The sequence below is a fragment of the Ranitomeya variabilis genome, chromosome 6, assembly GCF_051348905.1.
Source record: "Ranitomeya variabilis isolate aRanVar5 chromosome 6, aRanVar5.hap1, whole genome shotgun sequence".
NCBI classification, from domain to species: Eukaryota; Metazoa; Chordata; class Amphibia; order Anura; family Dendrobatidae; genus Ranitomeya; species Ranitomeya variabilis.
Genome location: NC_135237.1, coordinates 319,568,750 through 319,584,606, shown reverse-complemented (window position 1 = coordinate 319,584,606; position 15,857 = coordinate 319,568,750). Strand labels below are relative to the sequence as shown.

Sequence of the window (15,857 nt, the reverse complement as noted above, 5' to 3'; positions counted from 1 at the left end):
TTATCAACAATTTGCCTTTTTTTCAGGTTTTTTTTGTGTTGTTTCACTACACACAAAGGAAATAAATGTGTAACAACACACGTGTAATTGCAATAATTTTCTGAGATAAATACTAGTGATGAGCAAGTGTACTCGTTGCTCGGGTTTTCCCAAGCACGCTACGGTGATCTCTGAGTATTTGTTAGTGTTCGGAGATTAAGTTTTCATCGCCTCAGCTGAATGATTTACAGCTATTAGCCTGCTTGATTACATGTGGGGATTCCCTAGCAACCAGGCAACCCCCACATGTACTCAGCCTGGCTAATAGCTGTAAATCATGCAGCTGAGGCGATGAAAACTTAATCTCCGAACACTAACAAATACTCAGAGATCACCGTAGCGTGCTTGGGAAAACCCGAGGAAAGAGTATCCTCGCTCATCACTAATAAATACTTCATTTTCTGGAACAATTTAAAGGGTGCCAACATTTTTGGCCATGACTGTTGTTGTTTGCAGGAAGCAAATTTTGAATCACTCTGTTATACCTAGACATAATGTAATATATATGAGTATAAGACCAATTAATGTATTTGGTGTGTAGCATTAGTGCAGGCTGTTCATCTTATACCTACTGTCCTTTAATTGCTATAGTGGAGTTTTCTTCTTCTTTTGAACTAATTTCCCGAAGCTACATATAGATAATTAATATTTCCTTATGTTATGGTCATTATTATTCATATATGTTAATGACTTGATTTCAAAGTTTAGAATAAAATATATAATGTTATCAGTTCTGGATCAAAGTCGACTCCAAGAGCATTATGTTACAAGTCACGCACAGCCATTCGCATGAAGCCAAAGTAAGAATTGTCCTCCGTGATATTTACAGTAAATAATTCCATATTAACCAGCTGAGAACAGTGATGGATTTCAGAATAGATGGCAACAATAGAGCATTATAAATATCAGGGTATTAGAAAAAAATGACTTTTTTGTGATCATTAATGTAGAAGGAAAAGTTGGACATTGCCATGTAATATTTTTAGTACTCAGGGTACAAGATATTGAGGTATTTTCTGTGAATAAAACTAAAACATTGCATTTTATATGTCAGAATTACGCATGTGTTAATGAGATTCAGTCAGTAGGATCAACCCTCCTAAACTGTCTATATTGGCATGTAGGTCATAGAAAGCTGAATAAAACAATAGCAGATATCAAGGTGTCTTATTCCAGAGAAATCCACGCAAAAGAGCTCTTAAGATCTATGGGTGGGAGAATCTGCCTTCAGAGCTTATTTTAAATGAAAGGGGGTGTTACCAGTGTGAGATACGTAATGACTGACAGTCTGCTCTCCTGGTCCATGTCTCACACTGGTATTCCTCCTTTCAATTAAAATAAGCTCTGGAGGCCGATTCTTGTGAAGATCTACGTCCAGCCCATAGATCTTTAACAACTTATTTACATGCTAAGGAAAATGAGGATTTCTCTGGAATAAGACATCGGATCACAGATATCAAGATATCATTTTATTCAGCTTCCTATGACCTATATGACCATGTAGACATCTTAGGAGGGCTGATCCTAATGGCAGATTCCCTTTAACCCCTTACCGACCTCTACCATACTATTACTGCGGAGGTCGGATCCCCAGCTTTGATGTGGGCTCCGGCGCTGTTTTGAACAGCTGACATGTGCCCGCAATATCGGCGGGTGAAATCACGATTCACCCGCCGCTATTAACGAGTTAAATACCGCTGTCAAATGCTGACAGCAGCATTTAACCAGCGCTTCCGGCCGTGCGGCCGGAAGTGAGCGCATCGCTGACCCCCTTCACATGATCAGCGATGCATCGGCATAGCAACCAGAGGTCTCCTTGAGACCTCTATGGTTGCTGATGACGGATTGCTGTGAGCGCCACCCTGTGGTCGGCGCTGATAGCAAGCCTGCAAATCAGCTACATAGGAGCGATGTGATGATCGCTGCTATGTAGCAGAGCCGATCAGGCTATGCCAGCTTCTAGCCTCCCATGGAGGCTATTGAAGCATGGCAAATGGGGAAAAAAAGTTAAAAAAAAATATAAAAGTTTAAATCACACCCCTTTCGCCCCATTCAAAATAAAACAATGAAAAAAAAATCAAACCTACACATAGTTGGAATCGCCCAATCTATCAATAAAAAAAAGGATTAGCCTGATCGCTAAATGGCCTAGTGAGAAAAAAATTAAAAACGCCAGAATTACGTTTTTTTGGTCACGGGGACATTGCATTGAAATGTAATAATGGGCGATCAAAAGAACGTATCTGCACCAAAATGGTATCACTAAAACGTCAGCTCGGCACGCAAAAAATAAGTCCTCACCTGGTCCCAGATCACGAAAAATCGAGACACTACGGGTATTGGAAATTTTTTTTTTTTTTTTTTTGCAAAGTTTGGAAAAAATTTTTACCACTTAGATAAAACAACCCATTGGTGTCTATGAACATGTAATGACCTGGAGAATCAAAATGGCAGGTCAGTTTTAGCATTTAGTGAACCTAGCAAAAAAGCCAAACAAAACAAGTGTGGGATTGCACTTTTTTTTGGAATTTCACCGCACTTGGAATTTTTTTCCCGTTTTCTAGTACATGACATGCTAAAACCAATGATGTCGTTGAAAAGTGCAACTTGTCCCGCAAAAAATAAGCCCTCACATGGCCATATTCATGGAAAAATAAAAAAGTTATGGCTTTGGGAAGGAGGGGAGCGAAAAACGAGAATGCAAAAATGGAAAAGGGCAAGGTTGTGAGAGGGTTAAAGCCAAGAGAGGATATATCTTTGATTTAGACTGCGTCAATTCACATCTGCTTAGAATTACTGTCTGGTATCCTTTTTTAGTTTAGTAAATGTGAAGATTATGAGGATGCATTGCTCTCAGTGATGCTTCACATAAAACCAATGGTACTTTCAATTCTAAGGCACTTCTCCTGTAGATGTCTCTTGTCAACTTTAATGTTAACCACCAAATAATTTCATGTTCCTGTGCAGAATGTTCTAGAACTATAAGTATGTTTGATTTACCTGCCTCTTCTCACATTGTTGCCTATACACATACAAATATGGCATACTTGTTGGCTTTTTGTCACTTGAAGCTGAGACCGTTTTCTTACACCATGTGCTGGTTTTGCCAGGGTTTGGTCTGTAGAATTCAAAATTTGAACAAATATTCTAAAAACGAAATTATTTTCAATGATTTGTTATAAAGAACCATTTACTCTGCTGGAAAAAAATTCCCTGAATTCTACACTTAAAATGTGCTAAGCTGTAATAAAAATCTAAAATATGTCATCTGGTTAGGGAATGTATTTTTATTCCTAGTGAAGTGTCAAATTAGCACATTATAAATGTTTTTGAACACATTTTCAGTATTCTGCTGTATATTAGCTGACGATTATTAATTGGCAATTTTTTAATGCTGTCTCCTTGCCTTGGTACATTCAATGTGTTACTGGCAAATACTTATGATTGGTTTTTTTCTTTTGTTGATCTCTCTTGTTATGTTACTCTACAAAAATCGGCTTATAAAATGTATATTTAATTTTGTAAAAATCCATTCCGGGTGACGAATGACCCCATAATATGTTAATCATATTTGGCTCCTTATATAAAATATTTATGTGATAAACTTTTATAAAACGCCTAATGCTGATTATCTGATGGAAGGAAATAATGAACGAGAGAAATGATTTCCATTGTGATAGTGACATCTGGTACAACCATTAAATTGCATTCTAGAAAAGACGAATAGCACTATGCTTTACTCATAACACATCGTCTACAAGGTTTTACCTTGTCCCGAGCTATTATTTATATCCTGGCCCCTAAATTAACTTATATTTCACCTTTCTCCTTACCCTTTCATAAAAAGTTATTTGAGTTTGCAAAATCATATGTGACTACTTCACTATGTATCTGTTTTACACCAGAAGCCCCTACCCTGACAAGCAATTATAGTGTCATTAACCCAACCCTTGGTGCATCAACTATTTCTATATGGCCATTTGTTTTTGTTACTTTAGTTTTTGAAAATCTTCTAAAATATAGATAATTTATTATGAATAAAATGTTTGTTGATGATGTAATTGACCAGCCATACTTACAACTGCCTTCATGGATGGTTTATTGTTCCTCTATGAAAGTGTAAAGTGCAGTGGTATCTCTAGTTTACAGTAACTTAGTGGCCATTGTTTTGAAGTCTAGCAAATCTGTTTGATTTTGTAGCTAAATGAAATTGCTAAAAAAAAAAATCAATTGAAATATTTAATTTGAGGCACAGAGCAGATTTTTCTGCTGCAGTTATGTTACGTGCAAATTATGGTATGGATTTATTGTATATTTCTGATAACATTTTTGGTGTTTTTTTCCGCTACTTCTTAACTTATTGTAATAGCCCAGAGCTGAAATCACAGTTCGTCTCCTTGTCACTGCTAACTGTCCACAATTTGTCAATGAACACAGCATTTACCTTAATTTGGAACAATTGGCTAATTACATCATAGATATTAAGACCCTACCTATCAGAATGAACATATTCAATAATGCTGTGAGATTTTAGTTCTGAAAGGGATTTATTTACAAAGTTATTCAACTTTTTACATTGATTCATTCTGTAACTATACTTTAGAATGTTGTTGACATCAACTTTAAGGTAATAAATTTGCGTAACTGTGTAAATGAGTGATTAACTTCCTATTATTCCGAGATGTAGGGTTTAAAGAAGTCAGCTAGTTAATACTTTTATGTAATTCTTTGCATTAATTCCTTTTCATTTGCTTATTTTTCAGGAGGCTTTTGTTGAACTATATGGCAACAGTGTCCGACCTCCATTTGACCCAATGTGGCCCTCCATCAAGACCATCCTAAGTATTGCTGTAATTGGAGCCTGCATCACATTAGGAGCCTACCTGGGAAATAAGTGATCATCCACGAAGGCGCTTCATCTGGCAAGATCACTTAAAAGAAAAGAAAAAAAAAGAGAGACTGATCTGTATGGCTAATGGACCAACTGTCATATCAGCTATAACTGCCAAAGGAGGTTTATTTCTTTATTCTAGAGTGATTTCCTTTTTATAGAAGATTTATTTATTAAAGTTCTTTCGATTTCAAGCTATGCCTCACCACCCTGACCATTATATGTAGCGCTTTAAGATTATTTTTTACTATTTCTTTCATCTCTATAGTCTCTCTAGTTAACTTTAACGCCCACTTTCCCATTGTCAGCTCCATGTATAATGTTTGGTTGCCTGATTATTGGTTCACTTGCCACCATTAAATGATCATATTTTGTATTATTAGCACATCTAACTTATTTTAAATCTTTTTTCCAGTATTTATATTTAGCTATGTAGATAATTGTGGCTTCCAAGTTTCCATATATTAATATTTCCTCCAGTAGTAAAGAGTTTGGCAGCCATCATTGAGAAGAGAGAATCAGAAATGACCTCTATGCCCTTATATTCATTTAGTATTCTCTCCGGACTGGGTTGGTTCTCTGGAAAAGAATATACTGCCATCTTGGTCATCGCTTAGCACCATGTGCCTAACTAATTAGAATTTCCAATAACTTAGTAAGTAAATCTGGCACCACCAAGGGAGTAGATAGTACTTAACTATTACTATGTAAATCACTGGCTTTCTTACACATCTTCAGTGTATGTGCATGCAAGGGTCTTCCTGAGCACGTGAAAGCGATATCGGCAAGTTGGTCTGATATTACTATTCATGTGCCTAAAAGACCACATTATGGAAATAACTTGATAATTCTAGATGACAGAAAGACCCTTGTCATCAGTCAGTGTGTGTCACTCCTAGGGGAGAACCTAACCGATGCTTCCTGTTCAGTGGGCCAGCCGAGCGTGTGGCAAAATTAGTCAGTGACCTTATTGCTTGTCTCTCAGGCAACGGTGAGAAATACTACGTGGGACTTGTATTTTGCCTAACCACGTTTGATCTGGCAACCAAACAATAATAAGCCTCCCTCGCTCACTCTGTCTTATATAAAATGTCGTTTCAGCTTACCTTACGCTATAAAAGTGACTAATTTCCTCTTTATAATTGCTTGGTTAGAACTACTGTTACTTTCAATTCTAAGTTGCTAAAATAACCGAATGTTGCAACTAAAATGCAATATATTGTAGTGGAGACCGAGGTGAAGTCTCCAGGTGTCACGGTTCTGACTTAGACTAGCTAGCTATACATACAGTAACTGCACCTTATGCATTAAAGGGGCATTATCATAAAGACCTGTAAATGGCTGACCTTAATTAGAACATATAGCACTTATCAATTTTTACACTGATTACCAATGCACAAGTAGGGATTTTACTGTCTAGATGCAGCTTCAAGATCTGGGATATTCAGTATCTCACTTTTAATGGCTTATGGTTAATGCAGAGCAGCTAGAGATCTTTATATACTTGCACATAAATTCAGATGAAAATTGACCAAAAAAAATATTGGAAAGATGTAGCTTTAGTGTTTTTGCAAATAGTGAAGTCCATACTTCCAATATATAAAACAAAAAACCCATTACCTTAATAATCTTCTCTTTTAATAATATCCTGTTCTATAAAAAAAATGTCTTCTGTATGTTAATCATGAAGAATCTATTTTGTCTTCTCGCCAACGTAAAATTTAACCAAACCAGGCTTTAATGCACAAGTGAAGGTAAGCCTCACTTTTTTACCAAACGCTACCTATTAAGTTGGATTAAGTCAATACATATATATTTTTCTCCTTTCTTTCCAAGTATAGTATCCATTTATAGGGGTTGTCTAATTTAGACACCACATGAGCTTATAAATAATGAAAGGGTAGTTCTTTGTTCAGACTTGGAAATGTTACTTAACCCCATATTAGTCATGATAGTGCCCCTTTAACGAGAAGCTTAATAGTGCAATTTGTATGTTTCCTTTATACTACGGTACAGTACATTTAAAGGCTTGTTCTCTGCATTATGCCTATAGATCTCAGTGCATGCAAGCCTTGAACATTAGTTTTCTTGAAATAACTTAATTCTATGCTCCACAGTACACATACGGAATACATGTTTTGAAAGTAGACTGTATGTATTCATGTGGTTTCTAAGGATTAACGTGAACTAGATCACAACGAAGTCTGAATTTTAAATGTTGATGAAGAAATAATATGGCTCATTTAACGGCATTGTATATAGAAGAAAAAGTTCAACTAAACCATTTCGACCAATCAGATCTAGTCCTGGCGGGTTTAAATGCCGGACTTGCACTGGACAGGTCAATGCTACTGCTGGCTGGTTGTACTGGTTCGCTGCAAACTTTGTAACCCAATGTAATGCTGTTACATTTGCTGTACGGTCTTTTCTTCTGTTCTGATATTTGTAACTTGTAGAGAAACAATTGTGCAATGGGACAAACTAGATATGTAGACAATAGTTGCCTCTATACAGTAACCCTTACAATTTAGAGACAACGATTGAGTCTTTGAATATCGTGTCCTTTTTAGAGTCTTGTCCTAATAGAAGCCCTTACTTATTTTACTCTGAAGCATACTATTTTTTATTTCCAAAACTAGTATACATATATATTTTTTTAAGAAAAGAAACATATTTTTGTTATATGTCTTTAGTTGTGACCTTCTTAGTAGTAGGGTCTAAATAGCTTTCATTTATTGAATCCTGAAGTCAAACGTTGACGTTAGAGCACTCACAGTAATCATATTACTATATTTTAAGCCTAATTCCATCTCTTATACGAATAGAATGTATTCACCTGCAAGAGAGAATTAACCAAAAAACTGAAAACAAAGCAATAAGGACGAGTAACTAAAATATGTACTTGGATAAGTTAACTATGTACATTTCATTTCTTGTTACTCCTAATACTAGGTAAGCCAGTAGTTGCCGGTTACCTATCTCATGTTCTTTTCTGTGTACTACGAAGAACATGTTAACCACCAATGGTTCATTCTAAAAAGATGTTGTGTGATCTATCTGATTGAATAATAGATCCGTGCAGATTTACGTGTGCATGACCAAACACCTCTAAAAGTTTCCTTGTTGTATCTTTATGTTATACTAACGGTAACCACAGGTAAGAATGGGGCTGTTGATTCAATGTTTGTGCATGCAATCTCTGTACTATGTAGTAGCCAAAAGTTGCGATGTTCTCAAGGTTCTGATCGAAAAGAAACATTGGCATGCAGTAGTGAAGAGAGCACTATAACTTTATGTACCACACAGCCCCTATCAAGCATGTACTAATGTTGTAATGGTGTTGGCATTGTAAGTATAACAAACTAGAAATGTAATGGACCTTGTTTTAGCCGTGTAGAAGAAATGCTGCTTCCTACCAGTGTGCATCTCAGCGTTTTATATTGCTTTGAATTGTTCCATCAATTTGTGTATTACATTTGTTTGTTTTTTTATTGTAACTTTTCAATTTGATTTTTTAAGTTTCTATATTGTAATGAACATGGTGTGTCGAGAAGGTATGAAAATTAAGTGTAAATACTGTTGGTTCAGGTCAATGTGTTTTTAGTTTTTATTGTTAGGTGGAAGACAGAAAAGATAGTAATCATTTTGATTGTAGTTTTCTACAGGTCTTACATATCGAGAGATCTGACATGCTCCTGATATGTAACCACAACCCACACACTGATTCTTACTCCTTAACTGTGCTACATTGAGTATCAACCCATTCACTGTGTTGGTATGAAAGATCTAGTGGTTCGTCTCCATATTGGCAAGCTGTTGAGGTGTGCCATGGTTATCTGGCTGGCTTTGAGTATTTTGTAAATGCATTGGTATTGTGTGGACTGTTACATTAGGATTTAAACTATTTTGTGTGTAAAGTCAGCTTCTTGGGGTTTTTTTTGCAATTAATAGTACTGCAGATGTCTACCGTAATTCATGGATCCCATCTTAAGGGGGTTTCTAATTGATGACTGCTTTTTAGATCAGATCAGTGGTATCTGACTCCCAGCAACTCCCACCAATCAGCTGATTAAAGGGGATTTGTTGCTGTGGTGAGCACTGAAGCCTCTTCATTCATTGTTGCAGGCACAGCTCCGTACATGGTGCAGTGGCTGCTCCTAGTCTTTTAGCTCAGCCTTATTAACACAATTTGGACTGAGCTGCAGGGAGTCATAGTACCAGGCTCAGCCACTGGAAAAATGTGCGAAACTGTGCTTAGCAAACATTGAAGAGGTTGCAATGCTTGCCACTGATTAAGTGGAAATCTTGGAGTTAGGCTCCCATCGATCTGATATTGATGACCTATCCGGATAGGTCATCAATGTTAAAGTTTAGAAAACCACCTTAATTTGTCTAAAGACAAAAGCCACTGTCACTTATCTCTGGATCCTACTTCCATGAAAAGAAAATGGTTTAGCTGAATATGTATGGAGGTAAAGGGAGGTTTAGGTGAAGACAACATTTGTCCACTCAACTGCCATCCTATGTCTATTGTATACCTGTACAGACAAGACCAACTACCATATCCGATGTTGGGGTGTTAAGTTTAGGAGGAGGATAAGAATACATTAAAATATCCATTTATATACTTTTTTGTTTGTAAAGATAGATTTTAAGTTGAATTGCATAAATAATGGTCTTCTTTTTTGGCAACATGAAGTGGCATAGTGATCTGTGCATCCTTTCATTGCTCATCATGTTACTCCAATTTAAGTTGCAATTTTTAGAAGACATCGGTGAGAAACAAATGTTATCTTTCTTTCCAGTGATGCTACAGTGCACTCTGACCAGAAACCAATTAGCTGTCTCTCACTTGGCTGGCAAACCCCGTCTGAGGCTGTGGGCCATGTTTACGACATTCTTGAGGGACCGAAACCTTGACAGCTCGCTCACGTCAGTGTCTATTAACTTAAGAGTTATTTATCTTTCAGTGATTTCAGAGTATTCTTTATTTTATTACATTTTATATAATGTAGCTACGAGTTAGTAAACTGTGCTGCTAAACTGCCAATATGATTTGAGGTTATAATGATGTATATTTTTGGAGGACAGCGTAATATGGCTGTCTGCATTGGTTAATATGAAGTATATGACTTTGTTGTCACACATGCTTGATAGCCATCTTGTTCAGGAGTTATCCTGGTCATTATCTCAGTAACAATTTCTTCATCAGCTATAAATACATGGCATACGATCATTTTCCAGCACTCCATTGAATATTTTTAAAGCAGGTATCCATGAATATCTGACTATATGCCCCCTGATCTCCACATTACCACACAAATGGCAATACAAATGTTAATTAGTGAAAGGCTGATTGGAAAAACAATCACTATTCTTGTTTTCAACTAATGAAACATATGTATTTCAGTAGACCTTAGAGTTGTGATATGCAGATTGAACCCATTGATGCAACCCTCTTATTAAGTAAACATGCCCTAATAGACCATTAGTAATGGGGTCATCTTGTCTAAATGTAGCATGCAAGGACTAGTCAAATTTTTGTGCAGGTATTTATGTAATAGTACAATGTGCCATTTATTTGAAGCCATTTAAATTATAAAATTTATTTAAAGGAAGCCTTCGTCAGAAAATAATAACCATTGTTTAAATCAGGTATTTGTGTTACTTGTATTTTTTAATATGACAATTTTTTTTCCATATCGCAGTATGTAAGAAAAAAAAATAGTAATTGTGCAATTTTCACATTAGCCACTGGGATGCTAGATACGTGAATACAAAAGATAGGGTTTGAGTCTGACCATTGTGACAATTTACATGTGTTGTTTCCTGAAACACCGGTAGGTATGAGACTGAAAAGTCTGTGCCCAGGATGAAATATTTCAAGCTTTCTAATTTTTATTTTGAATACATATTGTGATATAAAAAATAATCTCAATTTGTTTTAATGCGTTTAAAATAAAAATCTAATTTAAGCAATATGTTATTTTCTGATGATGCATTCCCTTTAAATATATGCTTATGATGAGTAAGTCTCTTAACGGACGGAGTTCCTACTGGCAAGTCATTCTCTAACAGATTTTTTTTTTAACACTATATTTCTTAAAAGTTAAATATCTTGCCAGCTGCCTAGAAATAATTCTGGAATAATCATTAACATAGAGGCAGTATTAAAAAAAAAAGTGCTTCTGGCAGCTTATATATGATTCATACATAGAGCAGATGCACACACTTCGGAATAACTGCGTACAAGTCACCTGAGTCTATGGTGGCCATATGCGAAGTGTAGGGTATATAGAAGCTTCCCTAGTAACATTTATATGATTTTTTTGCTGAAATTAGACTCTAGCAACCGGCACTCTAACGCTGAATAAGATCAAAGTGACATTATACACTGCCAGGCTCTCTCCATCGCCACGTCAGCCGACAAGCACGCTCTCTGATCACATTCTCTCAGCATCCATACTGTACAATGAGATAATGACATCCAGGTGGGCTGTTAAGCCTGGACAAGCAATGTTTTCTGTGCAGCCATACGCCTCGCCGTGTGGGCCGGTTGCATTTCTTAACATATTGTGGTTCATTCAGTCATAAGACATATGTATATTATATGATGATATTATCACTGTCTAATAGTCTATATCCATACTCACTGCTTTTATTAATCACTCACTTACCTTTCCTCGCTTTGAAGTATGAAGGTGTGTAGTGTATTATATTGTCCACAGTTTTTGTAAAATATCCATGTTATATCATGTGAGCAATGTTTTTCATTGTATCTTCATTGATACGTCATAGACTACCTGCTATTGAAACTATTCTGTCAATGAACCATGATATTGAACTTTAATTTTTAACTGACAAAGGTACAGTGGTGGCTGAACGTGGCATTGATGTATCTCCACTATACATCATGCCAACCTTACCATACGCGAACACCCAACACTGGCTCTCAATCTGGGAGATGGTGAATTTGTATGATTGTTTTCATTTTGTAGACAATGAAGCAGAAATGTGCAAACAAGTCCTCTTCCCTGCATACAATTAATGACTAATTGAGAAGTGGAGAATATTCTTTGTAGCATAGACTGAGACCAACAGGATACCCTTTATTATGATTATTATTATTAATCAGTCCAAGCCAGCCAAGGGGCGGCACCAGACTAGTCTCATATCCGGCTATGGTCCCTGGCTGGATCTTCAAAGTATATTCCTAATGTAGCTGGCTGTAATTGTGCATCTGGGCTGCAATTCATGCTGCCCATGGTTTGGTCGTGTGAATCTCCTGCCTAAATTCCCTTTTAAGGGTGAACATAAAAGCGAATGCTATCCCTAAGGTATTTTTGGTAGATCCATACCATCAAATGGCTAGTATGTATTCATTAGCGGCTATATCTTTTCAAACATGTTAAAAAGGTCACTTCATAAAATCTATTATTGCCTTAATGATCTCTCTTTAAATTTGGACATCTTAAATCTGAGCCTGAAAATAGAGACAACAATTGAAAGAACTCATCCAATATTTTTCCATCCAATTTTGGAAACTTTAAGCTTTGACTATATCAGCTCGGCATGGTATTTTCATTTAACACTTACTGTCCTTGAACCAATTTTCCCACTAAATGTTTCTAAATGTATAATCTTCTGGGATGTTATTACTGGGACTCTCTCACTAATCTAAGGAACAGGGTCTCAAAGTCTTTTGTGGGACTATATGTTGCACGTAAGTGATCAGCAATCCATACACATCTGTTTACTGACAGACATAGCCATTCCTTCTGTTCCATAGAAGTAAATGGAGCAGTAGTGCTCAGTACTGCTCTTTTCACACTGAGGACATTGTAATACTCATTCTTAGGTACAATGGGGGGTGCCAGCGGTAGGAGCCACACCAATGGTTCCAATAACAACAATAACTGACTCTCTAGTTGTAACTTTAATCATTTTATCATTAGAGTATGGGTGGACAATTAATTTTCACAAGGGGCCACATGTGAAACAGTCATGGAAGTGGAGGGCTGAACTAATAGGTGGAGACTGTCATGCTAGGGAGGGCCAAAGCAATAGGCTGAAATTAATTCTGCTCAATATTAATATTAACATATTAATAACTATTTTATACTAATATTGTATCACTTAATATTGAGCATGACTAAGTATACTGACATCTCCCGATATACTATATGAACCCCCACATAGCCTCTCTATATACAGTGTGAATTCCCACATAGCCTCTCTAATTACAGTGAGCCATCACATAGCGCCTAACTACAGTGAGCCCACACATAGCTCTCTATAAATAGTATGGGGCCCCACATAGCCTCCCATATACAGTATGAGTCCCCACATAGCCTCCCATATACAGAATGCATTCCCACATAACCCCCTAAATACAGTATGAGCCCCCACATAGCCTCCTAAATACTGTATAAGGGGAGCTGTGTGTGGCTCATACTGTATGAAGGAGGCTATGTTGAGGTTCATACTGTATGAGCCAACACATAGCCTCCCACATATAGTATGAGCCCGCACATTGCCCCACATATACATGCAAACATCCCGTACACATATGAAAAAAAATTTAGCTTTTACTCACCTCACTCCTGCTCCACCCATGATCTGCTCCTTTCTTCAATACACTGACTCTCTGCCCAGCTGACTTTGTTGCACACGCTGATTGGTGGATGAAGGAACCAGCGTTGCCATCCTCCACCACATTCACCAATATCTGCATCCCGAGAATGCGGACAGTGAGCAGCAGACAGATGGTGGGCAGGGTTGCAGTCACTGTTTCAGCCCTTTGGTTATCTCCGACAGAGGGCCGGACTGGAACAGCCAGAAGGCCGGATGTGGCCCATGGTCTGTAGCTTGTCCAGCTTTGCATTAGAGCATGATTAATTGAGGGTTCAACTGCTGACTACTCTTGACTTCGAGTACTGTCAAAAGTGAACTAAAAATGTAGCAATACTTCAGATATGTATTTTATAATTTAGGCTATCTCTCCAATAGTTATTGGACATCTTCCGAATAGGCAAATAAGTATATAATAATTTAGATATGTATCCCAACTGCTTGTATTTCCAGCACTACCCAGTATTCACATTGAATCTTTCTCGTGTGTGTACTATTCGTATTCTGTTTTAACCAAGAATACATACGAGCAGCTGTCCAGGCGATTTCCCTCCAGAGCTTGTGCATGTTTCAGCCTGTGCAGAAATCCTGTTCATTATGATCTAAGCATGTGTACAAAGCCAAGACCGTTCTTACAAAGTAACATCAGTGACATGATTTGCCTTTCTGCTTCATTGTCCCCTATGTTGAGTACCCCTCTTTAATATGTTCATGACAGCGGAACTGGCTGTATGTTTGCAGGGGGAAGCGAGATCACATTTAATTTTAGCCATGATGATTATAAGTTAAAAGGATAACATTTGCAATGCAAACTATAAAGCAGGTGGAGAACTAACTAAATAAATATCCCACTCCCCTTTCAAAGCCAGTGCCTTTATTAGGTTGTGTGCCTTACATGAACAGTCTTAAAGAAAGGAATAAAACTGTCACACTTTACAGGGGAAGGAATATGCAGGTTCAAGTGTATGCGAAGTAACCAGATCTGTGGTCACGGTATATTGTATTGTCGTCGCTAACATACTGTAACATTGTATTATCACTTGTATCTCTATTTGTGTGTGTACATATTTATATTTTTTGTAATGTTTGTGCAATGTAGCTTTCGTTTGCATCTTAAGTGTAAAGCCAGATTTTGCTTTATAGAAATGGATGACATTATGAGCTTTGCGACTTTTAAGTAGCAATATGTAGATTTTGTTTTGAGTACACTGTCGGTTTAAAAGTGAGAAATATTTCATTAAAATTGTGTTTGATCACATCACGGCGTGAGACATTTCTTTTTATCTTTTCAGAAAGATTACAGTGTTAACCAAACATTCCTAATGTTTTCATGTAATGCGTTATCATCCTAGGCATAGCCCTGATTTTCTTGGTTTTTCTCAAGAAAAGTAGATAACTGGAAAAGCCCTCTACTTTCACACTTATATTTAGACATGGTGATTCTCTGTCCCCCTTTTTTTTTCTGGAAAAAAATATCTAAAATGGATTCATCTATTCTAAAATTGGACACACAACTGAACTCATATTTGCTCCTTAAAGACATATTCTCAGATGTGGAAGTTCCCCCCTATCATGGGACCGTCTCAACTGGTCTTCGGCACTGCCATAAGAATAAATGAATGTGTGAAGCGGCAGTGTGCATGATTGAGCACCATCTCATTCACATGGGACTCCCAGGAGGACCATCATTGGCAGTTATGTGGGCCCCCAGTTCCCATGCCCCAGCAATCAGGCTGGTATGAAGCAGGCTCCTCACTCGTGATGAAAATCTACGTCATAGGTCACTAAGCAGTTAAAGAAGCACTTCCACAACTTTCTTTTATTCTTTAAACCTTTTTAAATACCGGTATGTATGTAATCTAGGTTCAGTGCATTAATATAGTTACCGAGCGCAGTATTCATTAGTTTCCAGCTCCACTTTTGGCCTCTTCTCGCTCACGAGAATGACATTCTGACTTACTGGATCACACTAGGGTTTGTGTGAACCAGAAGTTTCTTCTACAGTGTAAGTGTATGAAGGTTTTTTCTGTTGCTCCATAGACTTACATTGTAACGGCAACTTCCGATTCACACACACCGTTCAATGTGAGGCAGCCAGTCTGCAGTCACGTGAGAGAATGGGACCCCAGAATGGAGCTGAAAACTTTGGACAATGGCTGTAGGTAACTATATCATTGCACTAACACTACATGAGAGATCCATTTAGAGCCGGTACTACCTTTAGTGAGAATGTGTCTTCAATGAATTCTCCCCACTTATGTTTAATTCTACTGATGCCTTTGGTCATTCAGTTTTT

The 15,857-nt window shown here is 37.2% G+C and overlaps 1 protein-coding gene across 1 annotated transcript in view; it reads left to right on the top strand.

The window, feature by feature from the left end:
• Positions 1-14,819, top strand: part of BCL2 (BCL2 apoptosis regulator) — a 233,255-nt gene extending 218,436 nt beyond the window's left edge. The window contains exon 3 of the mRNA XM_077269752.1: positions 4,803-14,819. Within this exon, the coding sequence (XP_077125867.1) occupies positions 4,803-4,937 (135 nt within the window). The 3' untranslated portion in view covers positions 4,938-14,819. The remainder of the gene's footprint in view (positions 1-4,802) is intronic.
• Positions 14,820-15,857: the final 1,038 nt, after the last annotated feature.